General features: G+C 36.7%; 2 protein-coding genes across 4 annotated transcripts; both read right to left on the reverse strand.

Moving 5' to 3' along the window:
- Nucleotides 1-1,096: 1,096 nt before the first annotated feature.
- Nucleotides 1,097-12,203, reverse strand: LOC306886441 (SANT and BTB domain regulator of class switch recombination-like). 3 transcript variants are annotated; one of them, XM_079443544.1, is made up of 22 exons: nt 11,954-12,203; nt 11,723-11,838; nt 11,188-11,339; nt 10,261-10,450; nt 10,079-10,172; nt 9,742-9,989; nt 9,467-9,525; nt 8,945-9,105; nt 8,020-8,106; nt 7,745-7,855; nt 7,452-7,575; nt 6,151-6,303; nt 5,931-6,064; nt 5,688-5,793; nt 4,835-4,867; nt 4,636-4,735; nt 4,403-4,491; nt 4,229-4,257; nt 3,612-3,679; nt 3,133-3,221; nt 2,888-2,979; nt 1,097-2,333 (listed from the first exon to the last, which is right to left on the reverse strand). In XM_079443544.1, exons 2-22 carry the CDS (start codon nt 11,772-11,774, stop codon nt 2,297-2,299), a joined length of 2,208 nt encoding a protein of 735 aa, XP_079299670.1. In that variant the 5' UTR covers nt 11,775-11,838; nt 11,954-12,203; the 3' UTR covers nt 1,097-2,296. The 3 variants fall into 3 exon arrangements, with proteins under 3 accessions (XP_079299670.1, XP_079299671.1, XP_079299672.1); XM_079443545.1 differs by having other exon boundaries at nt 11,723-11,800; nt 11,954-12,179; XM_079443546.1 differs by having other exon boundaries at nt 11,188-11,365; nt 11,723-12,203.
- A 949-nt stretch (nt 12,204-13,152) lies between these two features.
- On the reverse strand, nt 13,153-17,951 carry LOC306886442 (peroxisomal membrane protein PEX13-like). Its single transcript, XM_079443547.1, has 4 exons — nt 17,589-17,951; nt 16,458-17,179; nt 15,380-15,502; nt 13,153-15,159 (listed from the first exon to the last, which is right to left on the reverse strand). The coding sequence occupies exons 1-4, from the start codon at nt 17,657-17,659 to the stop codon at nt 14,801-14,803; spliced, it is 1,275 nt and encodes a 424-aa protein (XP_079299673.1). The 5' UTR covers nt 17,660-17,951; the 3' UTR covers nt 13,153-14,800.
- Nucleotides 17,952-18,258: the final 307 nt, after the last annotated feature.

Raw genomic sequence — 18,258 nt, forward strand, 5'->3', positions numbered from 1 at the left:
CCACATGGATCCACCTTATGGAACAATAGGGTCATTATTATCAACAGAAAATCATTGTTCAGGTATGATTGGTATGAAAATGGCGTTGTGTTTGTGAATGATATTATAGATGATAACGGTAACTTCTTTGAATATAAAGCTTTCTTAGACAAATTTAATTTAAACTGTACGAATAGAGAATACAGCAAGATCGTGGTGATGGCGGGTGGTGATGGCGCAGTGGATAAGACACATGCCTTTGGTGTGAGAGACACAGGTTCGAATCCACTGTGAGACACCAATGTGTCCCTGAGCAAGACACTTAACCCCTAGTTGCTCCAGAGGCGTGCGACCTCTGACATATATAGCAATTGTAAGTCGCTTTGGATAAAAGCGTCAGCTAAATGAATAAAAATTAAAAAAATGTAAGATCTGTAAAGCAATACCTGTACCATTATTACAGTTAATTCAAAGCACATTGTTATATTCAATAGTAAGACCCTTACCAACTTTACAAAATTTAGTTATTAATGATTGTAGTTTAGTTGACTATAAATGTAATAATAAATATATTAATGGTGTTTTGAAATCTAAATTGTTTTTTGATTATAACAGAATATTGTGTGTACAGGTTCCGAATATGGTTGCATTGTCCATAGAAAAAACACATTTTAAATTAATCAAATGGCCCATTTCCCCAAAAGTCAAAGAGACTCACTTTAAAATAATTTATAAGATATATACGGTTGCTGATTTTCTTAGAAAAAGATTCAAATTTGTTGTAGACCCCTGTGTTTTTTGTGAGATGGCTGATGAGACTCTGGAACACTTCTGTTCTTCTTTTGCCCCGTGGTCAATAGTTTTTGGTCCGAGTTACATAATTGGCTGTCACTTAAGATTGATAATATCCCTAACCTCACCTTGTCACACATCCTCTTTTATATGGATAATGTAGATTCATCAGTATCAGATTTAGTCAATTTTTTTTTTAATTATTGTAACATTTTATAGTATTCCCATACTGCTGTATTTGTGATAAAATAAATGCAGCCTTAAGCATAAAAGACTCATTAACAAAAAAAGATTTTTTTTTTTTTAAAGAGTTCAAAACACAGATGGATATTAAATGGTAGTTTAATAATAAAAAGGCAAGTAAAGGAAATCCAATAATAATTGTTTTGAGTGGTATGTCAACTTTTCAGAGTAAGAGATAGACAACTTTTGGAAAGAGGTGGGGGTTGTGATGGATCTGGTTCCCACCAGCAAAGAGGGAATTAACACATGATTGTGTTCTTGGCTGGCAGGTGGCCCAGCACTGTAACCCAACCTGCCTGAGCTCAATCAAACACCGACTGTCACCAAAAAAGGCAGACCAGCTCATCTAAGCTCCCCGCCTCCCCCGACACATTGCAGAACGTTCTACTTCCCTTTCCTGTTGTCATGGTGACAGTTGTGCTGAAAATCCTCTTCAATGATATGACTGACCGATCATGAGATAAAATACCTTCCTTTTTTCAAGCACATGACAGAATTGTGTAAAAGAAAACTGCGTGTTTACATACAGAATTTTTCTAAATCAAAGGCCAGGGAATTACTCATTTCATGAGAACTTGTAACAGTAGCAGTACAAAAAGACACAGGTTTATTTTAAATGATTTTTATTCTACTGCTTCTGTATTCTACCTCATGTCACATTGGTCCAAATGGCACAGTAGTGATAGTTTCAGTGCAACATAATCATGGACCTCACAGGTATTAGTCGTCAGCGTCGCTCTTTACCCAGTGGCTTCTTTGCGTATTATACAGGTTTGAGTCATTGCATTAAGACGGCTTAAAGTGCAGGGTCAGTACCATGGAGATGAGCTTTGTCTGGTCACCTGAGTCGGCTAGATTGAAGCAGGGACATTACAACACACTGCGGCTGGGATGAATCCTGAGCTAGACATGAGATGAGATAACGCAAAAGGTGCAAAATAAACCATACTAGTGTAACAAAGATTAATGGGTGCAACCAATTCATTAGCAGCCAAAAGCTTGTATTGTTTACAGTGCAACTGATGGTTTTATTAGGTCCATTGTTTATGTTCTATAGCTACAGTTATGACATCAGTGACCACACCAGCAATCCATTCTTCTCCCAGGACTGTAACGGAAAAGACTAATGCTATTCCTGCTGTGTGTGGACGGAGTTTGGGAGAAGGAGGGGGTGAGGAGTGGAGCAAAGAATGGACGGAGAGAGCGATGGGTTATTCTGAATCGTCAAACAGCAGCAAGTTCTTTTACTCCTCCTTTTCAAAAACTCATCTCCACATTTTCTCTAAGTCGGTCTCGACGGCCCTGAGCGTGTCTTCGCTCTAAAAAAAGATCAAAGTGCTGGTTAAAAATGGAACTGAGAGAATAGGAGAAAGGGAGTAAGCAAAAATTAAAGCTGCAAGCGAGTCAATTACAAAGTAAAGCAATATTATATAAGCAGTAGGCTTCGGGTCTTCTATTAAAAGTTCTTGTATTTTAAAAGGATAGTTCACCTAATTTTAATTCTGTCATCATTTCCAAACAAAATGATTTAAATTATTTTTTTTTTAGTATTTTTTTAAACAACAATATTTTGAAGAATTTACAACCGTTTAAGTCTGTACAATAAAAGTCAGTGGGGTCCAAAACAGCACTAGACTCCACTAACCTTCACTAAATGGACTAAAATATATTTTGATATACAAAGAAGAAAGATTTATGGGTAAACTATCCCTTTAAATTTGCCTGGCAAGAGCAGACAAGCCAGTTTAGTAAGTGCGCCAAAACAAACATGTTCCTAATCCTTCCAAATCTCATGATTAAAATTATGAATCATAATTTGAAACACTTCCACTCGTTTGTGCAGTGTCCTCAGTGCTAGAGGTGACTGTGGTACCTTAGAGTTTTCTCTGAGCTGCTGTGTCTTCCGCTGGACTGAGAGGAGGCCTTAAATTGGGCCTCCAGCCTTGAGTAGAGCCCCCCTGCAGGCTGGAACCACACAAACACACATGGATGCAAAATACTAGAGTACAATGTTGGAATACTGCTGTAAAAGATGGTAATAAAACAACAACAAATCAGAACACGTATGTGAAAACTTCAAAAACAGTCTTAATCTAAAAGAGTAAAGATGTTTTGTACCTCTTTTGTGTCTTTAAACTTCGTCTGCTCTTGATCACCAAAGCGCATTTTAGTGAGATTTGCTATAATCTCCTCCATTCTCCTCTGATCTAGAATGAGTTTGAACGTATAGACATCCATCAAGATCACTGCAAATCTACACATAATCTACTTGAAAGCTTCCGTGTCAGAAACACAGCCAAAAATGCCTCTAAATTAATTAATACCACTGATTAATCGCCATTACAAACAAATCATTAAATAATGACGAGGCTACCGTTTTAATCCTATTTGGAATACAAAAGTATTAATGAAACAAAAATAGCGATTTAGTCTTCTAAAGAGTTGGCAGATGTACATGCTGATGGCTGGATTTAACGTTCTCTGATGAGATTTTCTAGGGTTTGAAATCACTACTCTTTTTATTATAAGACTCGCTCTACCGCTGTGCAATTGTAAGAATCTTTGTTACAGTCAGAAGATCTGAAAAAGGTACCTACCCTCCTCCCTCTGTGCGTCCTGATTGTACCTCATGGAGCGATTGCTATCCCACTTATTCCTCTGGATGCTGACGAGCGAAAGAAGGACAAAGAAAGAGAAAAATGTGCCAAATGTCTCATTCAGAAGCGTAGAAATCCCTTCTCAATCACATGGCATGAGAAAGCATTGCAATACAGTGTTTAAAAAAAATATACTGAGATCCCTCACACAGAAAACAGTAGGTCTTTGGAATTAAGTAAATGAAAGCTGCAAACAAGTACATTAAAACAAATAAGAAACAAAGCAATACTACAGTATATAAACAGAGGACTTTGTTCTTGTATTTTAAAGTGATAGTTCATCCCAAAATTTAAATTCTGTCATCATTTACTCACCCTCTTTTAATTCCAAACATATATACATTTCTTTTTTTTATCTTCAACTGTTTCAGTACAATTAAAGTAAATGGGGTCCAAAACAACATTGGACCACAATGACTTTCACTATATGGACCAAAATATCTTCTGATTTCCAAAGAAGAAAGAACAACATGAGTTTTTCATTTTTGGGTGCGCTATCCCTTGAAATTTGCCACTTATTCTTCTACAGAAAACGGCAAGTCTTCGGAATCACTTACATGAATGGGGTGGAGTCTCGAGATGGTGCCTTTAAAACAAAAGTATAGAATGAATGAAACCAGAAAAGAGACATACAACAACAACTAAACCAGACCAGAGTTTTCTAAATAAAATATGTTTTCCCACATAAAAGTGCTTTTGCTTGGAAGCATCAATGAATTTGTTGCACTCACCTTTTCTCCAGATTTCTCCTTACGCTGGAAGCTGGGGGAGGACACTTGTCTTTTCAAAGGTTTTCCAGATTTTCTTGCTTTCTTTGCAGCTATGCACATAAAGTCACAAACCCATCTTTAAGGTCAGTCTCGTTGAAATTGTACATGACTGCCACCTTTTGACTATAGTGAGGTACTGCTTATTAAAGATTATCTGGCGATATTTTTTACTAATGTGGAACATTTTAGTCCACCTTGTTTTTTTGATGTGTCTTCTTCATCCCCGACCTCATCCTCTGTGACCTCTGACCCTGTAGTGTACTCCTCATCTTCAGAAAGTAGAGACTGCTGCCGCTGCAAAAGGTCAAAGCAACATGTCAGATGTGTTTGTCAGTGTAGGTATAAACTGTAGGAAAGGTGTTGCATTTAACATTTGAAGAACTTGCTTCTTACCAGCTGAAGACTCCAGTTTTTTAACAGTGAAAACTGCAACAAAACAAAAAAGGTGCTTATAAAAGGTGCTATAAAATTTTAAACCGATGCATCATTCAAAATAAATGAAATCCTTATTCAACCACTGAGGACAATAAAATAATTATGACTTAATATATATTATAATAATGCAAATTTATCTCACAATACCAAGTGTATTTTGTTGTAGCTGTGACTTAATATATCACAATGTGAATGTCAATGCATTTCCTGCAATTGCATATTTATCTTACAATTGCAACTTTATATCTCACAATGTGAAATTATTATTAAATGCTCTCACACAATTATCACTTTTTAACAATATTTTTCAGTCCGAGATAAAAATTGGTTTCCATACAACAAAGCAGGAAGGATCTTGGAAAGGAAATTTTGCTTATGATTTATGTTTTTTATGTGCACAATAGATGTTTCCTTCGTTGTTGTTGTTGTTTTTTTTTGTATTGTCTTGTGTTCATTTGTGATTGTACACTACCAATTTGAATTAGAGAAGTCTCTTAAAACTGAAGTCTCTTATGCTTACCAAGGCTGCATTTATTTGATCAAAAATACAGCATCAAATCCAAATACAAATCAAATAAAAAAAATACAAATCCAAATCAGCATCAAATCAGTATACAAGAAAGATTTCTGAAGGATCATGTCATGATCATCACAGAAGCCTGGAGTAATTATAAAAAATTAAAATCAAACACTGTTTAACTGTTTAAATTGCAAACTAGTAATGTATGTTGTTGATGGTTGCATAAAAAAGAAAATGATCACGTATATAAATCACACACAAAAATAATAAAATAAAATAAAAAAGTCTCACTGCTGTGGTTTCCTTGGGTCTGTGAGCTGTAAGCACCCCTGGCTCCAGCATTACATCACATCCTGGCACACGTTCACTGCCTGCAGAAGGGTCCTCAGAGCTACAGCTAAACAAAATGGATTAGAACATAAAACGTTGTCAAAAGACCCGAAAACAACACTAGGCAAAGCATCAAATTAATCAAACATGGCATGCAACAAAGAACCAATAATTTTTTTCTAAAGGAAGTTACTATAGTCTGACCTCTCTGGCACACACACAGCCTCTCTGTGTAGCAGCAGGTCATTGAGTATTCTGGTCTGGGTTGAGTTTACATTGTGATTGCCGCAGTCACCACCATCTGCTGCACCCACAATGTGGTCTCTTATTTTACAGCCCTACACAGGCATTCACGGTGAAAAGTCAGACAGGTTCAAAGGTCATTTGAGTTTAAGAGGACATATTCTAAAGCAACAACACAAACCTTGGGCATGGAGGAGGGATCGAATCTCAGGACTTTCTGGTTGCAGCAGGGGTAAAGACCAATGCCGTGCCATCTATGATCTGCCCCAGTGCCAGGATACACAACTGCCTCTGGGTGGTACTTACACTGGCCCAAATCTGTACACAGGAATACCTGCCAAGAAGATACAAGATGCACTCATTTCCCATTTTTATTTTTAAAATTACTCAAGGTGCCAGCCAACCAATCAATAGCTATACATACTCGATGTCCATGATTAAAGAAATAGTTCACCCAAAAATGAAAATTTGCTGGAAGATTACTAACCCCATACCATTTAACATATAGGAGTTTGTTTCTTCATAAAAACAGATTTGGAGAAATTACATCACTTGCTCACTGATGGATCCTCTGCAGTGAATGGGTCCCGTCAGAATGAGAAAGCATGTTAATAATCCACATGACTCCAGTCCATCAATTAACATATATGAAGCAAAAGGCTGTGTGTTTGTAACAAATTAATTCATCATTAAGATGTTTTTTTTTAAATCCCACTGTCGCTTCCAGCTATTATGGATAGTCCTCTATCCATAATATTGCTTTCTCCAGTGAAAATGTTGCATAGAAATATGCATAGATCAAGCACCATTTACAACTGAAAACGGTCCAAAACAGTTCAAAACAAATATGTTGATGGACTTTGATATGATAGGACAACGGGGAATGGACAGTGGATTTTTCACTGGTGATGTAATTTCTCCAAATCTGTTTTTATGAAGAAACAAACTCCTATATGTTAAATGGTATGGGGTTAGTAATCTTCCAGCAAATTTTTATGTAAAGCACTTTGAATTACCACTGTGTATGAAATGTGCTATATAAATAAACTTGCCTTGCCTTGCCTTGGTGGAAGCGCTATGGACTATGGACTGGAATTTCGGCCAGAAGGGACAGTTTTAATTTAAAATGCATTTATGATGGATTTGTTTCACATGAACATGCAACTTTTCACTTCATAAGACATTAATTGATGGCCTGGTGTCATGTAGATGACTTTGAATTATTTGGATAGATTGTGATGTTTTTATCCTGTTTGAACTCATTCTGAATCTGACGGCACCCATTCACTTTAGAGGATCCAGTGGTAAGCAAGTGATATAATGCTAAATTTTGCTGTTCCAATGAACTCATCCGCATCTTGGATGGTTTGAGGGTGAGTACATTTTCAGCAAATTTTTATTTTTGTGTGAATTATTCCTTTAAATCTTCCAGCCCTGTACCAAAGTCTTAAATTATGATCTGTGAAGTACACATTTGTTTACCTGTTTGCAGCGTGAACAGTTAAGGAAGTTGACTGTGCCCCAGATCCTCCAGTAGACCAGTACCCAAGACTTCAACTCTTCATAAAGCCCATTCACGAACTCATATACCTCCCAGGTCTTATGTCTACAGACACACCACAATTACCAACATGTCAACATATATGTGTACATGTGTGTGTGTGTTTGTGTGTGTGAGTGAGTGTATAAAGCTGGAATATACAGTAAGCATTTGGAACCTAAAACTTCAGTGATAGAGTGTTTTAATCCCTTTATGCGTATGTGTCTCGTATAACCTGGTGTGAGTGAATACAATGTTTCCTCGGACATCTATGTTGATTTTGTTTGGAACACAAGGGATTTTTCTCTCGGTTTCTTTGGTTAAAAGCTTAAGGCAAAGTCCACATCTGGAGAAAGAACCACAACATAAAATTATTACCCTGAAATCCACTTTATTGCATTAGAAGAATCATTTATAATACTTCCAGTGCATGTTTATACAATAATACATCATGCTATTATCATGCTAATACAGTATTATTGCTTGCACTACAACACAAAAGTTTCTCACCTGTACAGAGTAGATGCATTACCAGGGGAATCGTGATTCTGATAACCATGATCAAATAATCTCTCGATCTTCTTCTGAAACAATTTACTGGTGAGAAAGTACAAATCATCACAAATAAAATAGTGGAATACTTATATGATCTTATATGGAATATCTTATATGAATTCATTTCACCCTGGACCAAAAAAACAGTCATAAGGGTACATTTTTGAAACTGAGATTTATACATCATCATCTGAAAGCTGAATAAATAATCTTTCCACTGATGTATGGTGTGATAGGATAGGGCAATATTTGGCTGTGATGCAACTATTTGAAAATCTGGAATCTGAGGGTGCAAAAAAAGAAAAAATCTAAATATTGAGAAAATCACCTTTAAAGTTGTCCAAATGAAGTTTTTACAATGCATATTACAAATCAAAAATTAGGTTTTGATATATTTACAGTAGGAAAATTATAAAATATCTTCATGGAACATGATCTTTACTTAATATCCTAATGATTTTTGACATAAAAGAAAAATCGATAATTTTGACCCATATAATGTATTGTTGGCTATTGCTACAAACATACCCCAGTGACTTAAGACTGGTTTTGTAGTCCAGGGTCACATATTGTATTAAAAATCATATTATCTGTACACTACCATTCAAAAGTTTGGGGTCAGTAAGATTCTTTTTTTTTTAAGAAATGGATGCTTTTATCAAGCAAGTTTGAACTAAATTGATCGAAAGCAACAGTAAAGAGATGCATCTTCTTTTATTCTGAAACTGCAGCAGTAATATTTCACAATATTATTAACCATATTTGATCAAATAAGTGCAAATAAATCCAGCCTTGGTGAGCACAAGAGACTGTTATAGCCAATAAATATCCACCACCTTTAGATAATTATGTTTCTGTTTCATGTGTGTGCTGTTCTCACCTTTTGAATTTGTCTTTTTTGTCCTTGAGGTCATCTGCCTCATTGTGGCTGAACAGATCAGTGATGCGTCCAGCCAGGTTGTTGTTGATGCAGTTCATATTGCACGGCGTTGCTATGATGGCACTCATATGTTTGTGACAATACTGGATACACTCCTCAACCTTCAGATCCACAAAACACAATGATAATCAAACCCCTGAAGTCCATTTAACAATTGGATGAATAACTTCTGATGAGATAAAACAACATGCTTTCTGCACACTGCTCAGACAAATTTATAATAGTGATCTGATTATTGATAATTTTCTCCAAGCAAATAAAGCCATCAAAATTCACCAGGTCTTTCCTCAAAATTACAATTGTGTGTCTCATTAGTGCTTGTCTGGGCAGTGCACAGACTTGTCCACAAGAACAACAACACAAATGATAAAACAGCCATCATGCACTATTACCTGAAGGTCACCCAGCTCAGAGCACATTTACTACATTACCCATAACATTGTCACCCCTCACAACACTTACTAAAGTTTCCATCTTCAAGAACTCGGAGGAGATCAGGATTGAGATGACATTGCTGTGCTCTGCAACCAAACACCACATAACATAACCGACAACATCACAAACAGCGAAACATCAAACTCACAGCCAACGCATAACCGTTTACAACCACATGAAACACCATTCAGCCAGGTCAGAGAACACACATTACACAACACCTCTGATGATATCTTTGATTATAGAAATTAAAACAGTAAACGCACACAGAACATCTGAAATAGTTACCAAAAGACAATTACCCAGTTTGGGTTTGTCCATGTGTTTTCCGTGCGAATGTTCAGTGTTGTGACTCTTGACATAGTTCATGAGCCAGTCGAAGATCTGGATGTCACAGTGGACAGAAATGTCCACCTCGTCCCAGCGCTGTGGGTCCACAGAAAGATACTCTTCAAAGTAACGCATCTCTTTTACCAGAAGGTTCCTTGGACACACAAAGTCCTGTTTCAGGTTCTTTGCCTCATCACAAACGTGGATTACCATGTTGGGGCTATGTGAAAGGAAATAAAACAAAAAATAGACGGTCATTATTAGCGAAGACGATTCATTGATGGCCTGATTGGTGTGAATGTGCCTCACCTTTTATTCCCTTCCGTTATCTCAATGTTCTTGGCAGGATCTGCAATCTCACTCTCTGCAGAGGCTCCTCGACCAGTGGAGATCACAGTGAGGCCTGAATAAATAATTCAGTATATTAAAATGTAATCCAGCATTAAATGACAGATTGGAGATTTTAATCCAGGCCCCACCCACTGACTCACCTGACACTGAGAGAGTGGCCTGATTGGATGGTGGTTCCCCTGTATCTACGGTAATGTCCAATAAATTGGATTTGATGTAGGTGGAAAAGGGTTCTGATGGAGAGCTCAATGCTCCGGTCAGTGGGTTACACTGGTCATCAACATGAGGGAAACTGCCTGTAGCCTTTAACTCTTCAAACCTTTGTGCACACTATAAAAATATACGAGGAGAAGCTAAACAAGTCAAACATTTGCTGAGAAACTTCTGGATCTTTGTGTGAAAAGTGTGGGTGTTAAACTCTCAAAAGTATGCACTGTGTTTGACAATATTATTGTTATAAAATTACATATTTTATTACAGTATATTTATATTTTTAAATATATTTTGGATGATTAAATTCAATATTTTTGTTAAATAGTTGTAGAATAAAATAGCACAAATTACATTTTTTTTTCTTACTAAGGTTAAATTCACAGGCATTCTACATAAATATTTTTTCACTTTTGCATTTTTATTTTTATTACTAAATTACAACTTGACTGGACATTAATCACATTCCATGTCTCATATTTCATTTCAAGCATGATGCGTTGCTTATTTGGTAACCAAGTACACTAATTTTAGATAACATTTTAGTAAAACAATGTTGGCTGTGATAGAAATGGCCCCACAGCTATATAAATGTCTATATCCATCACTATAGTAAATAAATATTTATATGCATACAAATATGCTAATATTAATATGCTAATATTTGTAAATATCTATAAAAAAAAAATTCACACAACAACAATGGAAAAGTTTTTTCTTTCTCATCCTTTGCTTATTTCATCATAATCTGTGGTAAAATAGGAATTACTTTTTTAAAACCAAGAATATAGTTTTTATAGTTTATAACAAAGCAAATATAGTTAGTTTATATAGTTAAAGGTCCTCACATCTCTTACCTCTTTAGGTGTGAACCCTGGGACCAACTTGGCAACATTCTCCCAGTTGATTGGCTGAGATGAAGCCCATAGTGAGCTCAGGACCATGTCCAGCACCAGAAGGTTGTTATCATATGGAAAGTTATTATTAACAGAGCACAGACGATTCATTTCTGAGAAAAAGGAAGACAACTATCATCTATTGTAAAAAAAAAAAAAAAAAAAAAAATTAAAACGTTTATATTTTAAGAATAACCTTGACAATTAGCATCGTCTAGCTCTTTAGCGTCCCTTTGTATTGAATTTTAGAGAAACAAGGGACAAACTGAGAGAATGACAGCTGTCGCATTTGATCTGGTAAAGTGATGTTATGAGCTCAGATATAACAAAAACTAACAGTGCTAAGACAATATACCGTTTGCAGCAAATAATATTCATTGTGTGCAGCAGTAAAAATGCTTAGCTAGCATAATAAATAACAGATCGTGGCACTCCCCACGTTTTGTGTCGAATCACCCTGTGAAATGCTAAGCTAATACACACACAATCAGTTTACCCTGTTCCAGATGTATGCGCTGTTTCCTCTGGTAACAATGCTCTTCTTTCATTCCAGCTGAGCGGTGCTGATAACGAGCTGGGTTTGAGTAACATCAACAGAGATGCTGTGCCTTACTTTGATTTTATCCGGGGAAACAAGTAAAGTTCACATCTACACAGCATATACAAATCATAATAAAAACAAATACTATGCGTGAAATTCGCAGATTTGGTGGGCATGACTACCCACATCCGTCCCTCTCCTCTTGTTAAAATGCCAGAGATCTCACGCTCGGAGCTCGGGTGCCATCATGATGATGCTCGCGCTGCAGTGTCCCTCCTCTCCGCTGTCTGCTGCGATGTGACGGAATGCCAAAGCTTGCCGACCCGAGCCTGAAAGAGGAAACTAACAAAAACGGTTGAAGGCGACTCGAGGCAGAGGATTATCTCCACATCCCCTGCTCAGCCGCTGTTCTGCTCTCTATTTCCGGTGCCGCAGTGCAGCAGGTGCGCGCCGGCGTCGCCGTTGCTAGGCGACAGCCCCAACATCCCATTTGATTGATGGGATTCTGTTTTTAATACAAGGCCCAGACAAACACAAATGCATTTAGTCTCTATAATCAAGTTAATTAAATTGCTTAACCCTTGTGCGACCATATGGACATTTTTGTCCATTTCAGTTTTGTCTTTTGTTATAAGTGTGCCTGTGTTAATGCCAACTGCATAAATTTTGGCTCAGGTGTTTATTTTTATTGGAATTTTAATATTTCACACTCATTTCCTTCAAAAAAATCTATTTTACCCTCCGTACAAAAAATACTCACACTCAGGACCTTAAGGACAAAAATGTCCCCATTGAAACCCATTAAAACAGCTATTTTTAATCGCAGTGCTGTTTAACTGTAAAATGATGCAATTTTTGTTAATAGGCTTTCATTCTGTTGGCAAGGCTTCAAATTTAAATTTTTTACCCGATGGTGCCATTTTTTCAGGTTTGGTCTATAAAGCAAATACTTGCTTTATTCCTGCTTTCTGCTTCTGTGTATTATAGAGCCAAATGGATAAATAATGTAGCTATAATTGTGTGGGTGTGTTGGTATGGATGTCAGAGTGTGGTTTATATGTGTGTCATAAAAAAAAATTGTGTATGTGTGTGTTCTTGTAAAAATGGAGAGAAACTCTACAGTAAATCACAAATCCAAGCACTGTGTGCAGCAGCAGAGTTTTGCTGGCATCTAATGGGGACAATTTGGTACTGCGCCCAAACAAAATTTTACTGAAAGCTAATTTTTTGAGATATCAACCTCAAATTTGGAACACAACTTTAGATTTATGGCTTTGATTTTCTAGCAGGTTTAGAGTTCAACATGTTTCATATATAAAATATTCATAAAATAACAAAATATTGTTCATAAATCATTTTCATAAACTTTTTTTTTGTTTCACTTTTTAAACTTTTTTTACTTCAACAATAATCTGCCATGGGTTTTCTTTAAAATGAGACCACACTTAAGTCTCTGCTCCCAAGCTTCCAATTTTTATGACCGTTTTTTTGACATGGACATTTTTGTCCACTATGGACCTAAGTGTAACTTTTTTTTATTGATGCACAAGGGTTAAAGACAAATAGCACTGTAGATATGCTGACAGACTAAACACTTATTTTTAGACAGAGATGTAGCCATGGATTAAACTTGTACATACTACTGTTTAAAAGTTTGAGGTTAGTAGGATTTTAATTAGCAAAACACACAATTGTTAAAAAAAAGTGACAGTAAAGACATTTTTAATGTAAAAAAAAATCTATTTTAAATAAACGCTGTTCTTTTGAACTTTATCAATGAACCATGAAAAATGTAACATGGTTTCAACAAAACAATTATAAATACAGAATCATGTTACATTTAAGACTGGAGTAATGGCTGCTGAAATTTCAGCTGTGCCATCACTGGAATATATTACATGTGATAATACATTAAAATAGCAATCTGTATCTTTAAATTGTGGTAATAATTTTCAATATTACGGTTTTTACTATACTTTTAAAACTCAGCAAACTCAAAACAAAAGCACACAAAAGTGCTCGGACAAAAATAACTTGAAAAAAGAGATAATGTCGGCACACCACAGCTCTAAAAATATAGAAAAAGACTCTCAAAAAGGCGACGTTTTGAGTTCTCTTCATCAGATATGACTGCTGACTATCTTTTTTGTTCTACATTTTAAATAAATAAATGCAGCCTTAGTGACAATGAGACATTTTTCAAAAATATTGTAAAAAAATCTTACTGACCCCAAACTTTTGACTGTTAGTAGAGCTGAAGTGTAAAACATACTTTTATTTACAAATGCACCTCAATTTCTTACCCAGCTAAATGTCAATTTGAAATTTTCGGTAATCTTGAAAATGCAGGAACATTATAAATGACAGGAGATACATTTTTAAGCATTTACTGGCAAAATAATTGCTCGTATTTACATAAATGCACATTGTGTTAGTGGCATGAAAAAACAAAGAAAAATGCACAAACTAATCCTTGATACAACACAACTTAAGATATTAAATATTCACATTGCAGAAAGATGAACAGTAATCTAAAACTCTTACATTAGGAGAAATTCGTGATAAACACTGCATTATAAATTTAGATTGACATGAGAACTCATAATTTAAACTAGATGCATTAACTGTGTATGCTTGAATGACAACATATTTGTAACATTTTATGCCTGATGCGTGCATATCAAATCAAATTGAATCAATTTTTCCTAATAATTATTCAAAATAAATTAATGGCTCTTATTAACACAGTCGTACAAACAATAATGTTGAAATACCCAATATTTTTGTTGAAGAAAAAGTGTGAACAAATATTGGTAATGGCTTTGAGCCTAACAGTCTACTGAAATTTGTGGAATTATGCAGTTCATACATTACAAAGTAAAATGACCTCCCCTCCACAACATCTTCATTTTTCATTTGTTTCTCTCCTTTTTTAGGTGCTGCATTAAATTATAAAGAGGGTGATACATTCTAATGAAGGATACACCTTTTTTGTCCCACCAAGACACACACCTTCCTGCACATACACATTATTCATAAGTCCATCTTTTCTGAGGTTATGACTACAGTATCACTGTTGTTGTTTGTGGAAGGTTGCACCTCCAGGGCAGCATGAAAGCCTTGTGTTTCACCGTAAGCAGACTCCAGCAGCTCATCTGGAACTGATGTGGTAGGGACCACCAACCTGGAGTCGGGAACAGAAGCTGTAGCCAGAGCAGTTTGAGGTGCAGGAAGGTTCTGTGCAGCCTGCTGGGCCTGTGCCATCCTCTCTAATTCTGCATGCTTTCTGCCTCTCCTCCGGCCCAACACTTTGACGTAGTTGGCAGGTACGAGGCCAGTGGTTTGCCCATCCACGCTGGCTAACAGCCAGCCACGCACCCTGGGCTGTTGTTCTGAAAGTAAGAGTGAAATACACTGAGTACAAGCTGTAAGTTAGTGTTTTGTAATACTAATACTAAGGACAAAAGGTAAAAGGTATCAATATGCTTGACATCAGTCAAATGTAAAATATTACATTGTTTAAAATGAGATGTTGCCACACTAGCTAGTGTTTTTATGCATGTCAAAGTGTTTCAAGTACACTTCTGTTTGGAATTTTTCTTGTTCTTTTACCTTTAGGGGCAAGATTAAGCATGTCTCCAGCCTGTAGAGAGAGCTCTTCTTCAGATGCAGCTGTGAAGTCATACTCGGCTCGTGCTACCACATGGTCATCCTCCCCACTTGCCCAGTTACTGGCTATAAAATAGATCACGGACACATGCTTCAGAACTTCCATCCAGCACAAACATACAGACACAGCTACATATTCAGACACACACAAAAAAAACTACATACAAACACATTTAGGTCATACAATATTTTCTATAAGCTGCTTCTAAAGATGTGCATTTCTGAATTATAAAATTACTTAACTCCGCAATATATTCAGTAACCTAAGTGACCTACTGTTCTAAAATTTGTTTTTTGATTATAACATGTTGCATTAATTTGATCAAAAATACAGTGTTATTTCAAAGTATTATTACCATTTTATTAATATTACAATAACTGCTTTCTATTTTAATATTTAAAAATTATTCCTGTGATGGCAAAGCTAATTTTTCAGCAGCCATTACTCCAGTCTTCAGTGTCACATGATCCTTCAGAAATCATTCTATGCTGATTTGCTGCTCAAGACACATTTCATGTTGTAAACAGTTGTGCTGCTTAATATTATTGTGGAAACTGTAATACATTTTTAAGGTTTCTCTAATGAACAGAAAGCTATTTTTATATAACTAATTAATTTATTTAATTTATCCTAATTATTTAAAACAGAAATGTTTTGTAACATTATAAATGTCTTCACTGTCATAATTAATGCATCCTTGCTGAATAAAAGCTATAATTTATTTTTTTAAACCTTACTGACCCCAATCTTTTGAATGGTAGAGTAAATCCTTCTCAAAACTGTTCCTATAGTCCCACATTAAAGCCAAAATATAAATAGCAATCATATATATTCAGAATAACAGTGGTCTCTAAAACTTTCACCACTATCACAAACAAATAAACAATAAACGGTGAACAATAAAGCAAAGGTATCCTTGGTTTTCTTTAAGAAGTCTCATGTCAGATCAAATATAGTGATAAGAGTGTGTGCAGTTTAAGATGAAAACAGACAGAACAGGACGGGAGAAAAATGTCTCACCGTTTTCCTCAGGACCCTCAGCAGACCGCAAAAGCTTCCAGATCAAATACGGCCCTCCAACAACTACAGCAAGAAACAAGAAAATGGGCCATGATTTGACAGAATTCGCTCTGGGGTCGTCTATCCCTGCTCCTCTGGTTCCTGAAGCAGACACCACGGAGGAAGCGGCACTGTCCGCCCACAAGTCATCCACCTCTGAATCCTGACACACCCCCAGCAGCCTCTGTAGCCTGCGATAAAGGTATCTAAGGGTCCTAACCAGGGCGAAAGCAGACAGCACTTTTGTGAAATGTACACGCATGCGGGAGAAGTGATTGGCCACATCCAGAACAGCACGGAAGCTGTTATAGACGGCAGAGAAAGTAGCATCCATCATCATGCTGACCGACGAGAAGGCGTGCACAATGCTTTCAATGGACTGAAATGCTCCACGGCTGCTCTCCTCTGCCTGCTGGACAAAGCGGCTGGGTGGGACGTCATCCGTTAGGTTATAACGGTTATAACCCAGGCCGCCTCCAGCTCCATAACCACTGTAGCTGTAGGGGCTGTAGCCCCCATAGATGGAGCTCCCATAAGGGCTGTATGAGGAGGAAAATGAGCTGTATGTAGGGCGGTATGCCTGTTGAACGGATCTTGGAGGGATGGGTGGTGTCACACGTGTTAGAACCGGAGGACCAGACATTGATGGCACACTTTGTGATAATGATCCAAAGTCAGTTGAGCTAAATATAAAAATGAAAAAAGTCAAATGAAACACCATATATACATAAGATCAATAATAAAAATAAATAATGACACCGTTGAATGTTATCAAATAAATGTATAGTTAACAGTAAAAGACAGAATACAGCATGGGTATGTGGAGTGAACTTTGACGCTCGCATACAAACACGACGCAGTTTGCGCAACTCGTTAGCAAGTAAAAGTGTCAACACAACTAGACAGTATTTTTTTCTCAGTCCACATTAACACCAAACTTATGAACAAACTTATTAATTTTATAACCACATACCGATTTGTCATGTAAATATATTTTAGATATACAAGTACTCGACAGCTAACAGGCTTGCTAGCGTTCCTACACTTCGTCTTTTGGACATTCTGACCAAAATAAGACGATTTTTTACGAACCGATAGTTTAGTGGTGCAGTCATGGTTCCAGGGATTCGCCTTTCCCATGGTTTTGGTGGAGGCTGAGCCATTATTTAATATTTCAGACCAAAGTCGAGCTGCACTGAGCAACAAAAGTCAGAACATAAACTGGCCCATTCGCCAGACAAAGCAATCGCTCAATCACATCGTTCTGACTGTCTTTCGACGCGAGACTAAAGCAATCTATTACTGATCGATTGCAATGTGCTTCTTTCTTTTTTTTGCCATGTTGTTGTAATCTTTAACCAATAATAATAAATAACTACACAAATGTGTACGAGGTGAACAAATTCAATATGTATTTCAGGTGATCTGCCGCTAAAATCAGTGAAACTAGACTCCTACTCGTTTGACGCTGCACATAATCAAATCACTGACTAATCTGACACTTTATTTTTTTTACATGAAAATCGTGACAGTGAGACGTGACTGCTTTTGAGCTGTTGTGGATTTAACATTGCTCTAGCACACGACGTTCTGCGTGAATAAACCTCGTTTTCACTGTAAAAGACTCTTGTCAGAAGAGGGATTTGAACCCACGCCTCCATTTGGAGACCAGAAGCCTCATTCTTTGTGAAGGTCGAAACCTTGAGTCTGGCGCCTTAGACTGCTCGGCCATTCTGACAGAACGATGAGAGTTTTATGTATA

Source organism: Barbus barbus, assembly GCF_936440315.1.
Source record: "Barbus barbus genome assembly, chromosome: 20".
NCBI lineage: Eukaryota > Metazoa > Chordata > Actinopteri > Cypriniformes > Cyprinidae > Barbus > Barbus barbus.

What these genes read in the sequence shown, in the direction of transcription:
- LOC306886441 (XM_079443544.1), bottom strand. Translation starts at nt 11,774, where the DNA reads ATGAAAGAAGAGCATTGTTACCAGAGGAAACAGCGCATACATCTGGAA. An exon ending in GCTGTGTGTGTGCCAGAGAG is followed by an intron (nt 5,794 to 5,930) that starts GTCAGACTATAG and finishes CATTTTGTTTAG; the next exon opens with CTGTAGCTCTGAGGACCCTT. An exon ending in AGGAGAAATCTGGAGAAAAG is followed by an intron (nt 4,258 to 4,402) that starts GTGAGTGCAACA and finishes TTTGTTTTAAAG; the next exon opens with GCACCATCTCGAGACTCCAC.
- LOC306886442 (XM_079443547.1), bottom strand. Translation starts at nt 17,659, where the DNA reads ATGGCTCAGCCTCCACCAAAACCATGGGAAAGGCGAATCCCTGGAACC. An exon ending in TGAGGGTCCTGAGGAAAACG is followed by an intron (nt 15,503 to 16,457) that starts GTGAGACATTTT and finishes TCTATTTTATAG; the next exon opens with CCAGTAACTGGGCAAGTGGG. An exon ending in GCTTAATCTTGCCCCTAAAG is followed by an intron (nt 15,160 to 15,379) that starts GTAAAAGAACAA and finishes TCTTACTTTCAG; the next exon opens with AACAACAGCCCAGGGTGCGT.